General features: G+C 34.6%; 1 protein-coding gene across 1 annotated transcript in view; it reads right to left on the bottom strand.

The window, feature by feature from the left end:
* Positions 1 to 2,666: 2,666 nt before the first annotated feature.
* Positions 2,667 to 16,520, bottom strand: part of NUP37 (nucleoporin 37) — a 71,482-nt gene continuing 57,628 nt past the window's right edge. Inside the window, exons 6-10 of the mRNA XM_037847899.1 lie at positions 11,792 to 11,882; positions 5,498 to 5,679; positions 4,955 to 5,005; positions 3,423 to 3,516; positions 2,667 to 2,907 (exon numbers count right to left, since the gene is read on the bottom strand). Of these exons, the coding sequence (XP_037703827.1) occupies positions 2,794 to 2,907; positions 3,423 to 3,516; positions 4,955 to 5,005; positions 5,498 to 5,679; positions 11,792 to 11,882 (532 nt within the window). The 3' untranslated portion in view covers positions 2,667 to 2,793. The remainder of the gene's footprint in view (positions 2,908 to 3,422; positions 3,517 to 4,954; positions 5,006 to 5,497; positions 5,680 to 11,791; positions 11,883 to 16,520) is intronic.

Below are 16,520 nucleotides of genomic sequence, written 5' to 3'. Positions count from 1 at the left end.
GGCTGTCCCAGAAGGAGGAGAGAGGGGAAAAAGAGCAGAAAGAATAATGGAGGAAATAATCACTGAAAATTTCTCAACTCGTATGAAAGACATAAAATCACAGATCCAAGAAGCGCAGCATACCCCAAACAGAATAGATCCAAATAGACCTACTCTAAGACACTACTCAGATTGTCCAATGTCAAAGACAAAGAGAGAATTCTGAAAGCAGCAAGGGAAAAGCAGTCCATCAGATACGAGGGAAGCTTGATAAGACCATGTGTGGATTTCTCAACAGAAACCATGGAGGCAAGAAGGCAGTGGTATGATATATTTAAGATAATGAAAGAGAAAAACTGTCAACCAAGAATTCTATATCCAGCAAAACTGTCCCTCAGAAATGAGGGAAGAGTTTAAAATATTTTCAGACAACAGACACTGAGAGAGTTTGTGAACAAGAGACCAGCTCTACAAGAAATTCTAAAGGGAGTGCTACAGGCAGATACGAAAAGACAGGAGAGAGAGGTATGGGGAAGAATGTAGAAATGAAGACTATCAGTAAGGGTAAAAAGAGAAAAAAATAAGATATGACATATAAAATCTGAAAGACAAAATGGTAGAAGAAAGTACTGCCTTTACAGTATTAACATTAAGTGTTAATGGATTAAATTCCCCAATCAAAAGACACAGACTGGCAGAATGGATCGAAAAACAGGACTCATGTATATGTTGTCTATGAGAGACACACTTTAGACCCAAAGACAAACATAGGTTGAAAGTGAAAGGCTTGAAAAAGATATTTCATGCAAACAACAACCAGAAAAGAGGGTAGCTGTACTAATATGAGACAATTTGGACTTAAAACGTAAAGCACGTAAGAGACAAAGAAAAGCACTATGTATTAATAAAAGGAACAATTTATCAAGAAGACATAACAATCATAAATATTTAAGAACTGAGCCAGAGTGCCGCAAAATACATGAGGCAAACAGTGACAACAGTGAAGGGAGACATAGATATAGTTGAGACTTCAATACACCATTCTCATTAATAGATACGACATCTAAACATAGGATCAATAAGGAAACAGATTTTGAATAGTATGATAATGAACTAGACTTAACAGACATTTACAGAACATTGTACTCCAAAATTAGCAGGATATACATTTTTCTCAATGCTCATGGATCATTCTCCAGGATAGAACACATGTTGGGTCACAAAACAAATCTCAATAAATATAAAAAGTTTGAAATTATACTAAATACTTTTTCAGATCATAATGGAATGAAGTTGGAAATCAATGTTTAATTGGTACAGAGTTTCTGTTTGGAGTGATGGAAAAGTTTTGGCAATAGATGTTGGTGAGGGAGGTATCACTTTGTGAATGTAATTAACATCGCTGAATTGAATATCTGAAAAGGGAAATTTTAGGTTGTATATAACTACCACACACACACACCCCCCAGAACTATACAATGCAAAGAGTGAACCCTAATGTAAACAGTGTGCTAAAGTTAATAGCATAATTATAACATTGTTTTCTTAATTGTAATAAAAGTACTACACTAATGCAAAATGTTAATAGGGAAAACTATAAGTGTGTGTGGTGGGGAATATGGGAACTCTGTACTTTCTGCATGATTTTCTGTAAACTTAAAACTGCTTTAATTAAAAAACAAACAAAAACCCTGCCCTTTGCTTTTCTCTGTAAGTTCAAAATCTGCTTACGAATGGTAAAAGATACTACATATATTAAATTGGTAATAATATTTTCTTATAGTAAGTAAATTGCCTTGGAAATTGCCATGTAATTTTTTCATCTGACTTTAAAACATGTAATCATTTATACTAAACATCTACATGATTTCCAAATTTCATTGAATTCTTATTTTTATTACCTGCAAAATTTCTCTTTTAAAAATTAGTTTCTTGATTCAATTAGATACTTATTATAAGGCATCCTATGAAGCGAAGGCTTGAGCAAAAAATATTTATTGACGTTTTATTAAAAATAAATCTCCAAATCCTCAAAACTAAGAACTATACATTTCTGAAATAAATCAATATATCTATGCATTCCTGAACTGTGTGGCAGACCCATGCTGGATGTTTTCATTCACCTCTATTTAATCCTCATAGCAACTCCATTAGACAGTGATTCCTATCTCCATTTTACAAGAGAAAATGGAGCTTTGGAGAGAGCAATGACTGGCAAGGATACACCATCTGCAGAAAGTTATTTAATGCTATAACCTGACAAGCAGAACCATAATACGCAGATGGTAAACAGGGTTAATTAACAATCAGTTACATTTTTAAGAAATTGCAAACCACGTTTTATTAAAATATTAAATTGAATAATCCTTTATAATTACAGTACAAGTTACAACACCCCTATAAATACAGATTGCTAAAGAACATCTATACATGCATACAAACATACACATTCAAGTATTGCCAGAATAACACTGAGAAACTTTTTTATGCTTTAAATGTTGTGTCACTGAAAATTAGGAAAAGAGCATATATTCAAAGTATGGAAAATACTCGTTGAACAATTCTATGATAAATCAAAAGCATTACTTTTCCTTAGACATCTCTTCTCTGGAGCTGACCTGCTGGGTCAACTACACAGACTTAAGAGATGATAAAATACATATATTTACAGAAAAGAGTAGGAAAAATTTTCAAACCATCAACACTTTATTTAACAAAAGCAACAAGTGAGACATTTCTAGTGCTCATAGTATACTTAATATAAAAATAAGGAATTCTCCAAAATTTGTCTTAAAAATACAGAGAAAATTTACTTTACATTTCAGTCACCCAAAACAGCAGCTTGTGGTCTCCTCCAATCGCACACAGTGGGAGAGTCCTATGCCAGGAAAGGCCGGATCCAATGGCTACAGAGCCAACAAGGATGGGCTATAAAATATGTGAAGAATTAAAGAAGCTCAATAAATCCCCAAAGTTAATAAAAGCTACTTTCAAAAATAAGAAATGCATTGATAAGATATCTTTGTTTATAGTGGAAATAATAACTTAAAAATATGCTACCTCATAGGTAAAATGGACATTATTTGCAGCTGGCTGGAGTGAAGGAACTATTCAATCTCTAAAAAACTGGTGCAGCCCAGACTCAAACATTTTTACAGTCTACAGCAAGCAAGCAAGCAAAATTAAAGTAAAATAGTTAAATAAAGAGGAAACATATAAAAGCAACAGAAGAAATAAAATGTGTCTTACATGAATATTGGCAAAAAAATCTGTTGCCATTGGTAAATTTAAACATCCAAAAAATGACTTATTTTTCCAATTTAAGCAGATAACAGACATTCATAAATATCTTTAGCCTACAGATTAGAAATTTGGGAGTGATGGGGTGGAAAAGGAGGAGACAAACTAAAAAACACATATACCACAAAATATTTTGACATTACCTGAGGGTGTCCTAAATGATGAATTTGAAACTGGCTTGCCATTTTACCAGGATAGCCAGTGGTTGCAAACAAGTTTTCATTAATTGTGGACCACCTAAGAAAAAAAGAGAGAATAAAAATAAGTTCAGTGTCCTTGAGATAACTACAAGCTTTTGTGAAACAGGTTCTTTCTTTTTGCACAAATAAAATAATTTTATAACACTAAATTTGTTAACATAGCTTTACAATTAGATTGGTAACAATAAATTAATTTCAGGGAACTTAGCTATCAATATTTCCCCATTCTGTAATATTAATTAAGTCTTTATTATGTGTCACTTGTTAATTCCAAAGTTACACAAGGTTAATACAGTCCCTTCCCTATAACCAAAGTACTTTTGGTATGGTGTGAGACATAAGTCATCAGACAAATACAAAACATTTCACAGTACAATACATTAAAACCACAATTAAAGCTCTTAGTGACATTTCTCATAAAATCAGTGAAACACTTATGTGTTTAAATTCCTTAGGATGACAGAAACACCTGGAATATTCAAATATTTAAGCTTCAGAGCATGCTGGACAGTGCAGTACAATCAAACAATTAATCAACAAGAGCTTACAGAGCCCCGAACAACATGCCCAGCATTGTACTAAGCATAGTGGGGGAGATACAAGAAAAATAAACGATTCCTTGACAAAACATGGCTAAAGCTCTGGTTGATATTTCAATGTATGGCAGATACTATTGCCTGTCCAACAGCCCTTCTGCCCTTCTTCTGTGCTAACTGAACTTGAACATTTTTTCCAGTAGCAGTGTGTCCAACTCCAGGGGATGACACACATTGTTTTAAGCCAATCATAGCAATATCCAATAAAAAGGGATTGTTCCTTCCTCTCTTTTTACTTTGGACAATGTGGTATAAGACTATGATGACTAGAACTCTGGTAACCATCTTGTGTCTGTGAAGCAACAAGTCTAAAACTTGGCCACTGAGGATGGCAGAGGGAAAGGATGAAAAGGGCTCTGGGCTATTGATGACATTGATGAGCTGATAAACTAACCTTGAGACTGCCTCCTCCAGACTTCTTACTAATTACCATAGTTCACTGATTTAGAAATGAACATTTACTTACATCCCTGAATTAGGTTGTGCCTCACAATCTCTGACATATAATATATAGCATGTTCTCATTTAAAACACAATGAAGTTTACATACTTATGCATAGGTATACTGGCATTTACATCTTTATTAGAAAGGATGTGCTTGCTCCAAATTTGGGGGGTAGTATGGGTAGAGAGGCAGCATCCTTTTTGTAATTTACAAAATTTTCCAAAGGGAATACTGGAAAATAAATCATCTTCTCCCCCATATCAAAAGACAAAAGCAAAAGTCAGGAAAGCAAAATGACCATTTATGAAACAATCAGGGAAAAAAATCCAGTGCAAAGGGGAGGATTGGGAAAGTATTCCAGGTGGTGGCACAGTATTAATAAAGGAATGAAACTCAAAATATCAAATTACAATTCCAAAAAAATGGTATAGTACCTGAATAAGAAGGCTCGATCCATGTGGACAGGTCTCTTTTCTTGAGGATAACTAAAAGATAAATTTTACACTTTAGGAAGTATACCTTAGACTCAAGTATGTGAAATTAAATTAAGGTATCAAAGGTATTTTGTCTTTAAGACATAATGCCCAATGTAGCTTAACTGTGACAAAATTCTGAATAAGCACTAGGTCACAATACATAAAATATGATAAAGCCATAAACATGGCTTAGAACCAATATAGCACACCATCACTCAAAAAGGTGAATGTTTTTCTTTTTTTTGCTAATGTAAGTAAACATTGCTCATATCAAAGATTTCCTCTGTCACATCGTCCTTCCTAGGTTACTCCCAAAATAAATCTGCAAAATAGGGATACCCATCTCTGTTATGTAAAAGCCCATTGCTCTGGCCCTTCTACAGGGAGAGACTTGTTTTTGCTTTACAGTGAGGCTCAAGTATACAAGGATGGCCCAATGGATCATTCAGCAGTAGTGACTAATATCTTGTAAACAATAAAATAAATATACTAACAAAGTACCTGGACCGAGTGATATCCCAAATTAACCAGTCATTCCCTGCCACAGCTCCAACTTTGAAGGTGTTTTTTAAGCACCAGTGTGCTGACATTAATGGCATCTGTTCTGATTCTAGAGACAAAATGGCCTGTTGAGAAACAAGATCATAGAACCGGATTGTTCCATTCTTCTCTGCAACCATCAGCTGTAAGACAGAGAAGTAAAAGAACATTAAACCACGTATCTCAGTAGCTAAATCTGAGAAGTAGGCAGATTCAGTGTTACACAGTAAAACATAAACATTTGCAAACATTACAAATGAGAGATCAAATGTAAAGGAAATAAGAGAGGCCAACATAAAAGTCTCTATCAAATATGAAAAACCTTAGAGAAAATTGGTAAAAGAAAGACCCAAGAAAGGTATAATTTTAAGTGATGCTGTATAGTCACAAGGAAGAAGAGATCAGTCTCAAGACTAATACTGTGAAAAGTTACCTTTAACTGTCTAAAAAGGATAGCTAAATATGTATCTCTCAACAGAGACATATATATGTGTTATACATCCTTACACAATATAAGTTTGTTTCCAGAATGGAAGGCAGCATGGCATAATGAAAGAGCACAGACAGGTCTGCAGAGTGAGGCTGCCTCCGCCACTTAAAAGCTGAATAACTTTACCAAGTTACAGGACCTTGATTGACAGCTTCCCCATTTTTAAAATGTAGATATGAGGAAAAGAATAGCTACCTTACAGAGTTGTTGTGATGATTAAATTTCATATATATATATATAAAATGCTTGGCTCACAGTAGCTACTCACCTTATGAATAGTAGCTACTATTACTTTAATATTTTCTTGATTCTAATATATCACTGATTTAATAAGTTCAAATAAATCAGTATCTATCTGAGACATACTTTAGTAAATTCACAAATTTATAAGATAAATCCAAATTTTACAAACTATTAAAATATGAAAAATATTTGTTTCTTAGACTCAGGAAATATGGCATTAGGATACTCATTTGTAGGAGATAAGATGTAGAGATTGCTGAGTCTATAGAAGTCCATGACTATAAGTAGTTGCTGCCTGAACAAAATACTTTAAAAAAGTCTCCACATTTTTAAGAATGTTCTTTTAATTCTTGTTATATTAAAGTGAAAACATCGCTGCAGGGCTGATGTAGCAGTGGAAGACTGGAAAGAATGTGAGACGTAGTGACAAAAATCCTGGTTTCTACTACTTCACCCAAAGTGATATGGACTTTTTTCTTACCTGAAAAAAGTCCAAGTGATTTGGACTTTTTTTGTATCTGAAAATGGAGGATAATTATAGCTGATTAAAAAAGTTATTTAACGGCTGTAAAGTACACAAAGTATTTCCCTAAGCCCACAAAACACCATCAAAATTGTTACTTCTAACAGGACAGATCATCTATGCTAACATCAACAGAAGTCAAAGATAAAAGAAATGATCCTTGAACTCAAGAAACCTTCCATCTAGCAAAGATACTCAAGAAAAAAACAGACCACAATTTAAGGCAAAATGCCCTGGGATATAAAAGGAGGAATTATTTCAGAATATGGATAGTCTTTTGAATTACGGAATTCTTAATAGAAGAGTTAAAATTAAAACGATTCTTTAAGAATAGGCAAAATGTTTAAACAATACTTACATGGCTAACAATAACCACAAAGGGAGCAATGACAAATATACATCAAAAACAAGTACAACCATGAGATGAGAGCTTTACATGCCCTGCCTTATTTAATCCTCACGACCATTGTATGAGATTCCCATGATTAATTTCATTTTTTAGATGAGAAGACTGAAGCTCAAGGTTTCACACCTAGTTGGCAGCAGAGCCTGGATTTAAACTCAGGTCTGTCTAACTACAGAGAATATGTGTTCCCTACCACTAGGATAGACTGCTGAAGACTGGTGAGTAGTCTAGTATGCTATATAGAGTATGGGATAGGGACATATTGGAAATGGAAGGAGACTTGAGATGATTTACCAGGGGTCAGTAAAAATATTTGAAAATTTGAGCTTGACTCTCAAAATCTTGTGGATTTTTAGTATAATTTACAGACTATGGAAGGGACAAGTCTATCTGGGCTCAGGGCACAAGCTAGGAGGGGCTGTAGAGGATGGTAGGTTCGGGTTTCAGGAGCTATGTGTGATCTTGGCAAATTACTTCTTTGTGCTTCATGTTCTCATTGGAAAACAGGACTATTAACAGTAACTACTTCATAGAACTGTTATGAGTGTAATATCAGCTAATACATGTAGAGAACTTAGAGCATTTTGTCACAGAGCAGGCACTCACAACATTAGCTATTATTATGGGTTGAAGTCGGATTGAGAACCCCGTTCTAGCAAAAAAAAAAAAAAAAAAAATTGGGGGCTTGATTTACTGTTTTCTAAAACTGTCCATTGTGACAAGATTTTTTTTTTTTTTTTTTGGTGACGAGTGTAAAATCAGGGTAAAAGAATTAAGTTTGGGAAGTCCTTGATCTAAAAATTTGTAACTGGAGTATGTTTCTTTTAAGACTTCTTAGAGCCATATAACAGCAATATGCACTGTGAATTTCCAAGGGGGAAATATCTTAAGTGGCACAGGACAGTACAGTACTTGAGCCAGTTGAGTTCAAATCTGTGACTACAGACTTTGGGCAAATTACTTAATCTTTTGGCTGCTTCAGTTTTTTCATCTATAAAAGGACAGAATTATGCTACTACCTCAAAGTTGTATTGTAGGAGTTAAATGAGAGATACATGTAAAACACTACTTAGTACAGTTCCTGGCACAGAGAAAGCACAGAGAGGTGATGAAGACAGTTGTTAAATCTCACTTCATCTACTGCTTTCTCACCTCTTTCCTCTTGCTGTCAGAGAAAATGTCTTCAGCCCAGTTTCTCTGATCCTGCAACATCCTAGACCCTTGTTTGTTATTACTCCTGCAAAAATCTTAGCTCTAGTTGTGGTTTAATGGATTTGAGAGCTTAGTTTCTGGATATCTCCTGACTTGGGTATCTTTTACTACTTGTCAGATACTGGTATATGTTTTGTGCTTTCCAGTTTTATGGCTGTTTCATATACTTTATATATCAAGGGACTTTCATAAGAATTCTGAGATAGGTAACCATGGACCCGTATCTTTTTCCTCTCTGACTACTTGTTTGCCTCATTTTCATCAAGGCCAAGCCAAACAGAACAAAAACTCTGGTCCCTGCTGTGATATGACAAACACTCTGAGAACCACTAGATTGTTATATGAGTAATAATAGAGTAAACAATGACAAGCATCTAAAATTGATTGCTTATTATGTGCCAGGTACTCTTTTAAGGACTTTACAAGTGCTAACTCATTTAATCCACATAAGTATCCCTTATACAAGATCAGGATGTGATGACAGAGGGTGAGAGAATTTAACTACTTGCCTGAAATCACACACAGCTAGTAATGGTGGAACTTAGATTTGACGCCAGATTATTACTCCAAGAGTCAATACTCTTAACCACTTCTCTGGGTGCTTTTTTGAATTCTAGGTTTCTGAGTTAGAAGTGAGCTGTTGGAACTGGAATTTGAAAATCAGTCTAATGAAAGTAGGAAAGAAGGATCAAACAGTGGAGAGCCAAAGACTTTAAAAACAAGCAAGGCTTAACAAGAGTTAGGTATGGGAACAGAAAGGGGAAGAATGTATTCTAATGACCAGAAGAGGAATGTACCCTAGTGACAGTGAAGGAAAAATTATAAGAACTGCAGCAGTTTATGTATAGGGAAGAAAGAAATCAAGATGATTCTAGTATTTGAGTTTATGTGATTTAGAGCAGGGACTTCCAAATGTTCTGAAGTCATGGAAACATTAAAAAGGTGGGGTGGAACGGGGGTGGAGTACAAATGTTAATGATATATAGAAGAAAAACAGAAATTGAGTTAAAGCATATAGAAGGATCTGAAAATACAATTAAGCATTAAGATAAGAGTTCTGGTATAGAGGTTTTCTTACATGTTCTCATTTCCATCTAGGTCAGTTTAAAAAGTAGGCTATTGTGATTGTAAACAATGCAGCTTACAATGGGTGACAGTGTGATTGTGAAAACCTGTGGATCGCACTCCCCTTTATCCAGTGTATGGGAGGCTGAGTAGAAAAATGGGGACAAAAACTAAATGAAAAATAGGGTGGGATGATTTGGGTGTTCTTTTTTACTTTCATTTATTATTCTTTCTGGCGATAAGGAAAATTTCAAATAGATTGGGGGTGGACGAATGCATAACTGTGTGATGGTAAGATGAACAACTGAGTGTACACCATGGATGACTGTATGGTATGTGATATAACTTCAATAAAACTGAATTTAATTAAAAAAAAGTAGTCTATTGTTGGTACAATCCTTGAATTATGCCTCCAGCAGACTCACTGCTTCAGGGAGAAATCTAGACATAAAAGAAAATTCAGGACCTGGATTCAGAAATACCTATATACCTAAGATGAAGAAATCAGAAAATTTCATTCATGCACATACAGCAGTATAATTCTGCTGATGAACACTCCCAAACAAGTTTCAGTGGAATCCCAGGGTTCATGAGAACACACTTAACATAGTCCTGGGGCATCTCAGTTAGGATTACATCCTCTGTGAAAGTTGTGAGCAGACCTGACTACTCCTTCTTTACGACATCACTCTCCTTACGAGAACTTTCAATTCTAGTGCTTGTAATCTGTGTTGTGATATTTACATGTTTTTCTTCTTTATAAGCTAATGTGAAAACCTATGGACAGGGACATTATTCATTTTTTTAACCCATTACAATAAAAAGTACACAGTAGGTGAGAACTAACTCTTGGAACAACTGGCAAATATGTCCTAAAAGAATAGCTGGCAGAGGAGAAAGAAAAAGGAAAGATACATGCAAAGATGTTTAAGAGGATTAGGAGAATGCAGCTTTAAAATGAAGTGAGTGAGGTTCACAACAGAGGTGATGAGAGAGTGTAAAATACTGCCTGAGATTTAATAATGAAAGAAAGCCCACTGGATTTGTTGAAAATATCACTGATGGCTTCTGAGAATAGTAGTGGAGACTGAATGAGATTACAGAGTATATCAAAAGAAGAGAAAAAGAGGAAATGAAGTTTAAAAGGTATAGACGATGGGTTCCAGATATTTAGATAGAAAAGGTGTGAAGAAGGTAAGCTTAAAATTAAAAGGTGAGCAGAGGAATGTAATGGTTAAAAGCAGTAACTATGTAGCCATGCTGCTTGGGTTCAAATGCCCAATTCTTCTATTATTAGACTGGATTCTACCAAAGGAAAGAAAAAAATATATTCTGAATAAATGCCATTTGTGGTTATCAAATAAAAACTTGGCAATTACAGAGGAACTTTTTGTATTCTCTTTAATTTCATTTTTCTAACAATTACGCCCCCTTCCCCCTTCCTCTGGTAGTCTCTAATCTGCTTTCTATCTCTGAGAATTTGCTATTTCTATTCATCTTCTGTAAGTGATGTCATACAGTTTCAGTCCATGTGTCTTGCTTGTTTCAATAAGCATAATGTTTTCAAGGTACTTCCATGTTACAGCATGTCTTAAAACCTCATTTTTTTTCTTATGGCCAAAAAATATTCCATTGTATGTATGTTCCACATTTTGTTTACCCATTTATTTGTTGATGGACAATTGGGTCATTTCCAGCTTTTGGCTATTGTGAATAATGCTGCTATAAACCTTGGGTACAAGTGTCTGTTTGCGATCCTGTTTTGACTGTTTCTGGGTTTATACCTAGAAATGGGATTGCTGGGTCAAAAGCTAATTCTGTATTTAACTTTTTGAGGAATTGCCATATTGCTATCCACAGTGGCTGCAACACCAACAATCCACTAGAGTTCCAATTTCTTTACATCCTAATACTTGTTATTTTCCGTTTTTTTTTTTAATAATAAGCCATTCTTGTGGCTGGAAGAAGTGAAAGTAGTATCTCACTGTAGCTTTTTAACTTGCATTTCCTTAATGGTTAATGACATTGAGCATCTTTTCATGTGTTTATTGGCTATTTGCACATCTTCTTTGAAAATGTCTATTCAAGTTTTGCCTGTTTTTTAAAAAAACTGGGTTGTTCATCCTGTTGCTGAGTTGTAGGAGTTCTTTATATATATTCCGGATATTAAACCCTTATCCTATATAGAGAACTGTTATGGTAGAGGTTTCTAGATGAATCCAAATGGCAATGGGATTCTCTGTTTTTCTCTTGAATGAATATATAATTACATGTTTTTTCCAGCTTGATAATCAAAGCTAAGTTTTAAGTCTTAACCTTGTAAGCTTCCTCAGGATGCCAGCATACACTCATGCCAGGGGAACGAAGAACAAAATGAGCTGTCTGAAATCCTCCCAAGTCCCAAATCCTATTAAAAGAATAGAAGTAGTAGAATGTTAAATATTTTCGATCTATTACTACTAAAAATAATAAATTTTTATGAACTTATTCCAAAGCTATTACTAATAAGGATTATAAGATACACATTTGTACTTATATCTTTGAAAGAAAATTTAACGCTGCTTTTAGAAGATGTGAAGTATACAATAAATTTGTTAACTGTACACAGTAACAGAAATATAGTCACACACATTCTTTCTCTAATTAAAAGAGTAACATTGTAACACAGTAACCAATTAAATTATTTATATACTTTTTATTTTGTGGGCTAAATCTTGAAGTTTCTAGATCACTAAATAGGTTGTTTTCCTACTTCCATAATCATTTCAATTAACGATAATTTCTGCCAGTGGTACTTAAAAAAACAACATTGCTCCTCTCTTCAAATATAACATATAAAGAAGCAGATATAATGTGATATGAATTTAGAAAGATAGTAATTTTCTTTAGTTGCTTATTCCTTCTGCCCTTGAGTTTCCACCCAAAGTGGATACTTCCTGTCTTATACTCTTTCTGTTCTGGCTCACTTCTCCAATTTTCTCTCCCAAAAGAGGCATGCCAAATAGTGGCCAGGTTAAAGACAGGCTGGAGGAACAGGAGCCTGATTCCTCTCTCTTTCCCTCCTTTCAATCCTCACAAATCCATGCTAACAAGGATCAGGTTACTCACTGACTCTTCCATATCAATTTCTTTCCCATCCCCAGAATGGGGATCAAGACTCAGAAACCTAAGTCATGGCACTTTGTGGTGAAAAGTGCCACCTGCAACACAGACTGCTCTTTTCCAGCTCATTCTTTACACTCAGTCACTGTGACATTTTTTTTTAATGCAATTTTATTGAGATATATTCACACCATACAATCATCCAAAGTGTACAATCAGTTGTTCACAGTATCATCATACAGTTGTGCATTCATTACAATGAGTTTCTTGAATGTTTTCATTACTCTGAAAAATAAAACTAAAAATAAGACTAAAAATAAAATTAAAAAAGAACACCCAAAAACCAGACCAAGGTGGGAGGTAGAAGCTTTAGGAATATCAAATGTTGAAGAATAAGGAAAGTGCATATGGCAGCCATGAAAATGCACTGTTCAGATCTCCTTCTGCGGGCAGCATGGTTGATTGACAACTCCACCGATGCCCCTCTGGATCTACCACAGTGCTGGTGCCAAGGCCAAACTTCCCACAGACTGCTCCTAGCCAATGGCTGACTGCAACAGGGGTACTTAGCCAGGCCCATTCTTTCAAGATGGAGAACTCCTGCAATAGGTGATTTAGCTTGAAAACTTTCTTAGAACCACACTGCAGTCCTAGACAGTTCCCACTCAATCCCTCCTTCCTTCTCTATCACCTTCTAGAGTTTCCAGACTTTCATCAAGGTCTACCACCTTCTCTTGTTCCTCCCACTAATAAAGCTCTTATATGTCTAAAAAAAACACCCAAAACATCTCATATTCCTTTACCCCCTATTATTCATTTGTTTTTTGTCCTCCTTTTTTCTACTCATCTGTCCATATACTGGATAAAGGGAATGTGAGCCACAAGGTTTTCCACTGTAACATCTTGCTGGCAAAAAGTATGGCACAGATAGCATGGCAAGAGATGGTAAGTTGGTAGGTTGCTGGCAAAGTGCCCACAAAATTCTGGTCTTTAAGAATTGAATATTCATTAGAATATCTTGGACTTTTTCTTCTAGGATTTATAGTTCATGTATCATTAGGGACCATAAAACAATTTCAACAAACTTAAGGAATATATCTAAAGTCTAGCAAAAATTTATTTCAAAGAAAGTAAATATATTGCATAATGCTTCTATTCTGTGCCAAACCACAATATTTCAAATATTTGTTTCCTTGTAGAAATTATATGGTCTCCAATATTGAAATATCGTAGTGACACATAAACACAAATGTTTTTCAAAATGATTATTGTTTTGGTCTGCTAAAGCTGATGAAATGCAATATAACAGAAATGGGTTGGCTTTTACAATGGGGATTTATTAGCTTAGAAGTTTTCAGTTCTGAGGCTGTGGAAATGTCCAAATCAAGGCATCTTCTCCCCAAAGACTGGCTACTGGAGATCCTCAGCTCCTTTGTCACCATGGCCAGGCACATGATAATGTCTGCTGGTCTCTCTTCTCTCCTGGGTTTCCTTGCTTCCAGCTTCTGCCTTCAGTGGCTTCTTCTCTGAGCTTCTATGTGTGTCCTTGTCTCTCAGCTTCCCTGGCTTTTCTCTCTTTTAGCTTCTCTGTATTCCATCTCTTAGCTTTCCTGGGACTCTTTTCTGTGTCTTCTTTCTGTCTTTTATCCTCTTATAAAGGACTCCAGTAAGAGGATTAAGACCCACCTTGAATGAGGTGGATCACATCTTAACTTAAGATCCTACTCACCAAAAGATCCTACTTAAAATGGGTCCACACCCACAATAGGTCTACACCCAAAGGAATGGATTAGCTTTAAGAACATGATCTTTTCTGGGGTACATACAGCTTCAAACTATCACAATTATCTACTTGATTGAATAATTTAGAAGCATACTCTTTTCTCTTGCAAAATCAACACTTTGTCTGTACTTAGAAGAAAGACAATTACAATTTAAAGAGGGGAATCACATTTATTAAGAGTTTACGCAATTGTGTCTCATGCCCCATAATGAAAGAGATTATTAATAATGGCTACTAAATATTTCTTTCTTCTCTATTGCCTTTCTCAGTTAATAAAGTGCTGGGCTAGCATGTATTTTACCACTATTGAACTAGTAGGAATTTGTCTTACAAATTTAGTGAGTTCCATAAAGAATGGTTTAAAACCCCTGTTGTTGTTTTTTTTATCTTATTGTAATATGTATTTGATCTTTGTTGGCTATAAGTTGAACAAATACACAACTAGAATTTATGATTTTTTTTTTAAATTGAAGGAAACTAGATAGAAATCATAAAATATGGATAAAGATATTATATAAAACAGGTCAATTAATGAAATGTATTCCTGTGCAATGAACAAAATTTTAATCTCATTTTTAAAATTTCAGTATTTTATCCTGAACAGAACCTGACACATTTTCTAAACTGACTTAAAAATGAGGAAGGTGATAAAGATTACTTTTCAGAAAGCTAGGATAAGATGATCTATGGTTTATAATTATATGCTTATTCAATAATTTTTGGTGGTTGCATAATCCAAGGAACATGCAAAATACAACAAATTGAGCTGAATGAGTTATAACTAAATCAGCTACAGACGGTACGATTTAAGTTAAGTCTTGTTTCCCTTTTTGACAGATTCCATAATTAAGCTCTTAAATCCTTTTGTGTAGTCTAACTCATTTGTCTGTGCTTTTACCACATGGTTCATCTAGTTAATATTAGTTCCATGAGATAAAGTCATGCTTCTTTTCTTTTTTTAATAATTGTTTTTGGAAGTGCACCATACATAGTAAAAGTATACAAATCATAAGTGTATAGGTCAAAGAAACCACACACAAAGAGAAGAGAACCTAAATCAAGAAGAGAATATTTCTAATACTCTAGACGACGTTGTCTTGTATTCCCTTCCAGACATATTTCCTTATCCTCTCACAAAAGGTGCCTGTTATCCTGACTTCTAACACACATAGTTTAGTTTTGCCTGTTTTTTAAAAACATAAAAACGGAATTATATGGTATGTATCTTTTGGTCTGACTTCTTTCATTCAACATTAGGTATTTTGAGATTTACCAACATTGTTGTACATATAAAGAATGTTGTACTTTGTTCATTCTCTTTTCTGTATATAGTATTGTACTGATTAAGCACACTACAATGTATTTATCCATTCTATGTTGACAGACATTGAGGTTAGACATTGCCTATTTTTAGTCACATTAAATGATGCTACTATAAGTCTTCTTATACATGTCTTTCAGTGAATATACAAACACATAAATGTGTATACCTGTTGGGTACATACTTAGACATTCAATTGGTGAACCATAGGTGGCAAATACGTTCAGCTTTAGCAGGTACTGTCAAATAGCTTTCCAAATTGACCACACCTCATATTTCTTTCCCATTACCAAATACAAGGGTCTAAACTTTCTCTTATTTTTTGATGAACACAATCTTAAAATAATCACTTGTCTGAAAGGCAAAAGACACAACTTTTCAATTGGTCTTATTTGTAAGGTAGATTTCTCAAATCATCCCTTTTCCCCCTTGCTTTTTATATTGCTATTTTCTTGTATCTATGTACGGATAAATCTGCGTAAGTTTCAGAAAGAATAAATACAATGTATGGTAGAAACTCTTGCAACTGTCCTCCTCCTGTCAGACTTTCTTCCTCCCTCTAAAGAACTGACAGCTATTTCCTTATATGCCCAATTGTGCATTTGTTGTATGCTTACCAAGAGGGAATATGGGTTCTTTGCTTAGCAAACTTCGGCATGTAAGTGATATAAACCATGCTTGTTACTGTAATTGCACAAATAATATTACGTAAACTGACAAAATATGAATGTGAAAGAGCTGTTTCAACGAAAGTGATGGCAACTAAAGGTAAATTTCTAAAAAAAAAAAAAACTCTTAAATTAGATATGTGTGACAGTTGTGAAAGATTAAACAATAAA

This window comes from Choloepus didactylus, chromosome 8 (assembly GCF_015220235.1).
Source record: "Choloepus didactylus isolate mChoDid1 chromosome 8, mChoDid1.pri, whole genome shotgun sequence".
Lineage (NCBI taxonomy): Eukaryota > Metazoa > Chordata > Mammalia > Pilosa > Megalonychidae > Choloepus > Choloepus didactylus.
The sequence above is the reverse complement of the archived record's forward strand: the minus strand, read 5'-3'. Positions and strand labels throughout refer to the sequence as shown.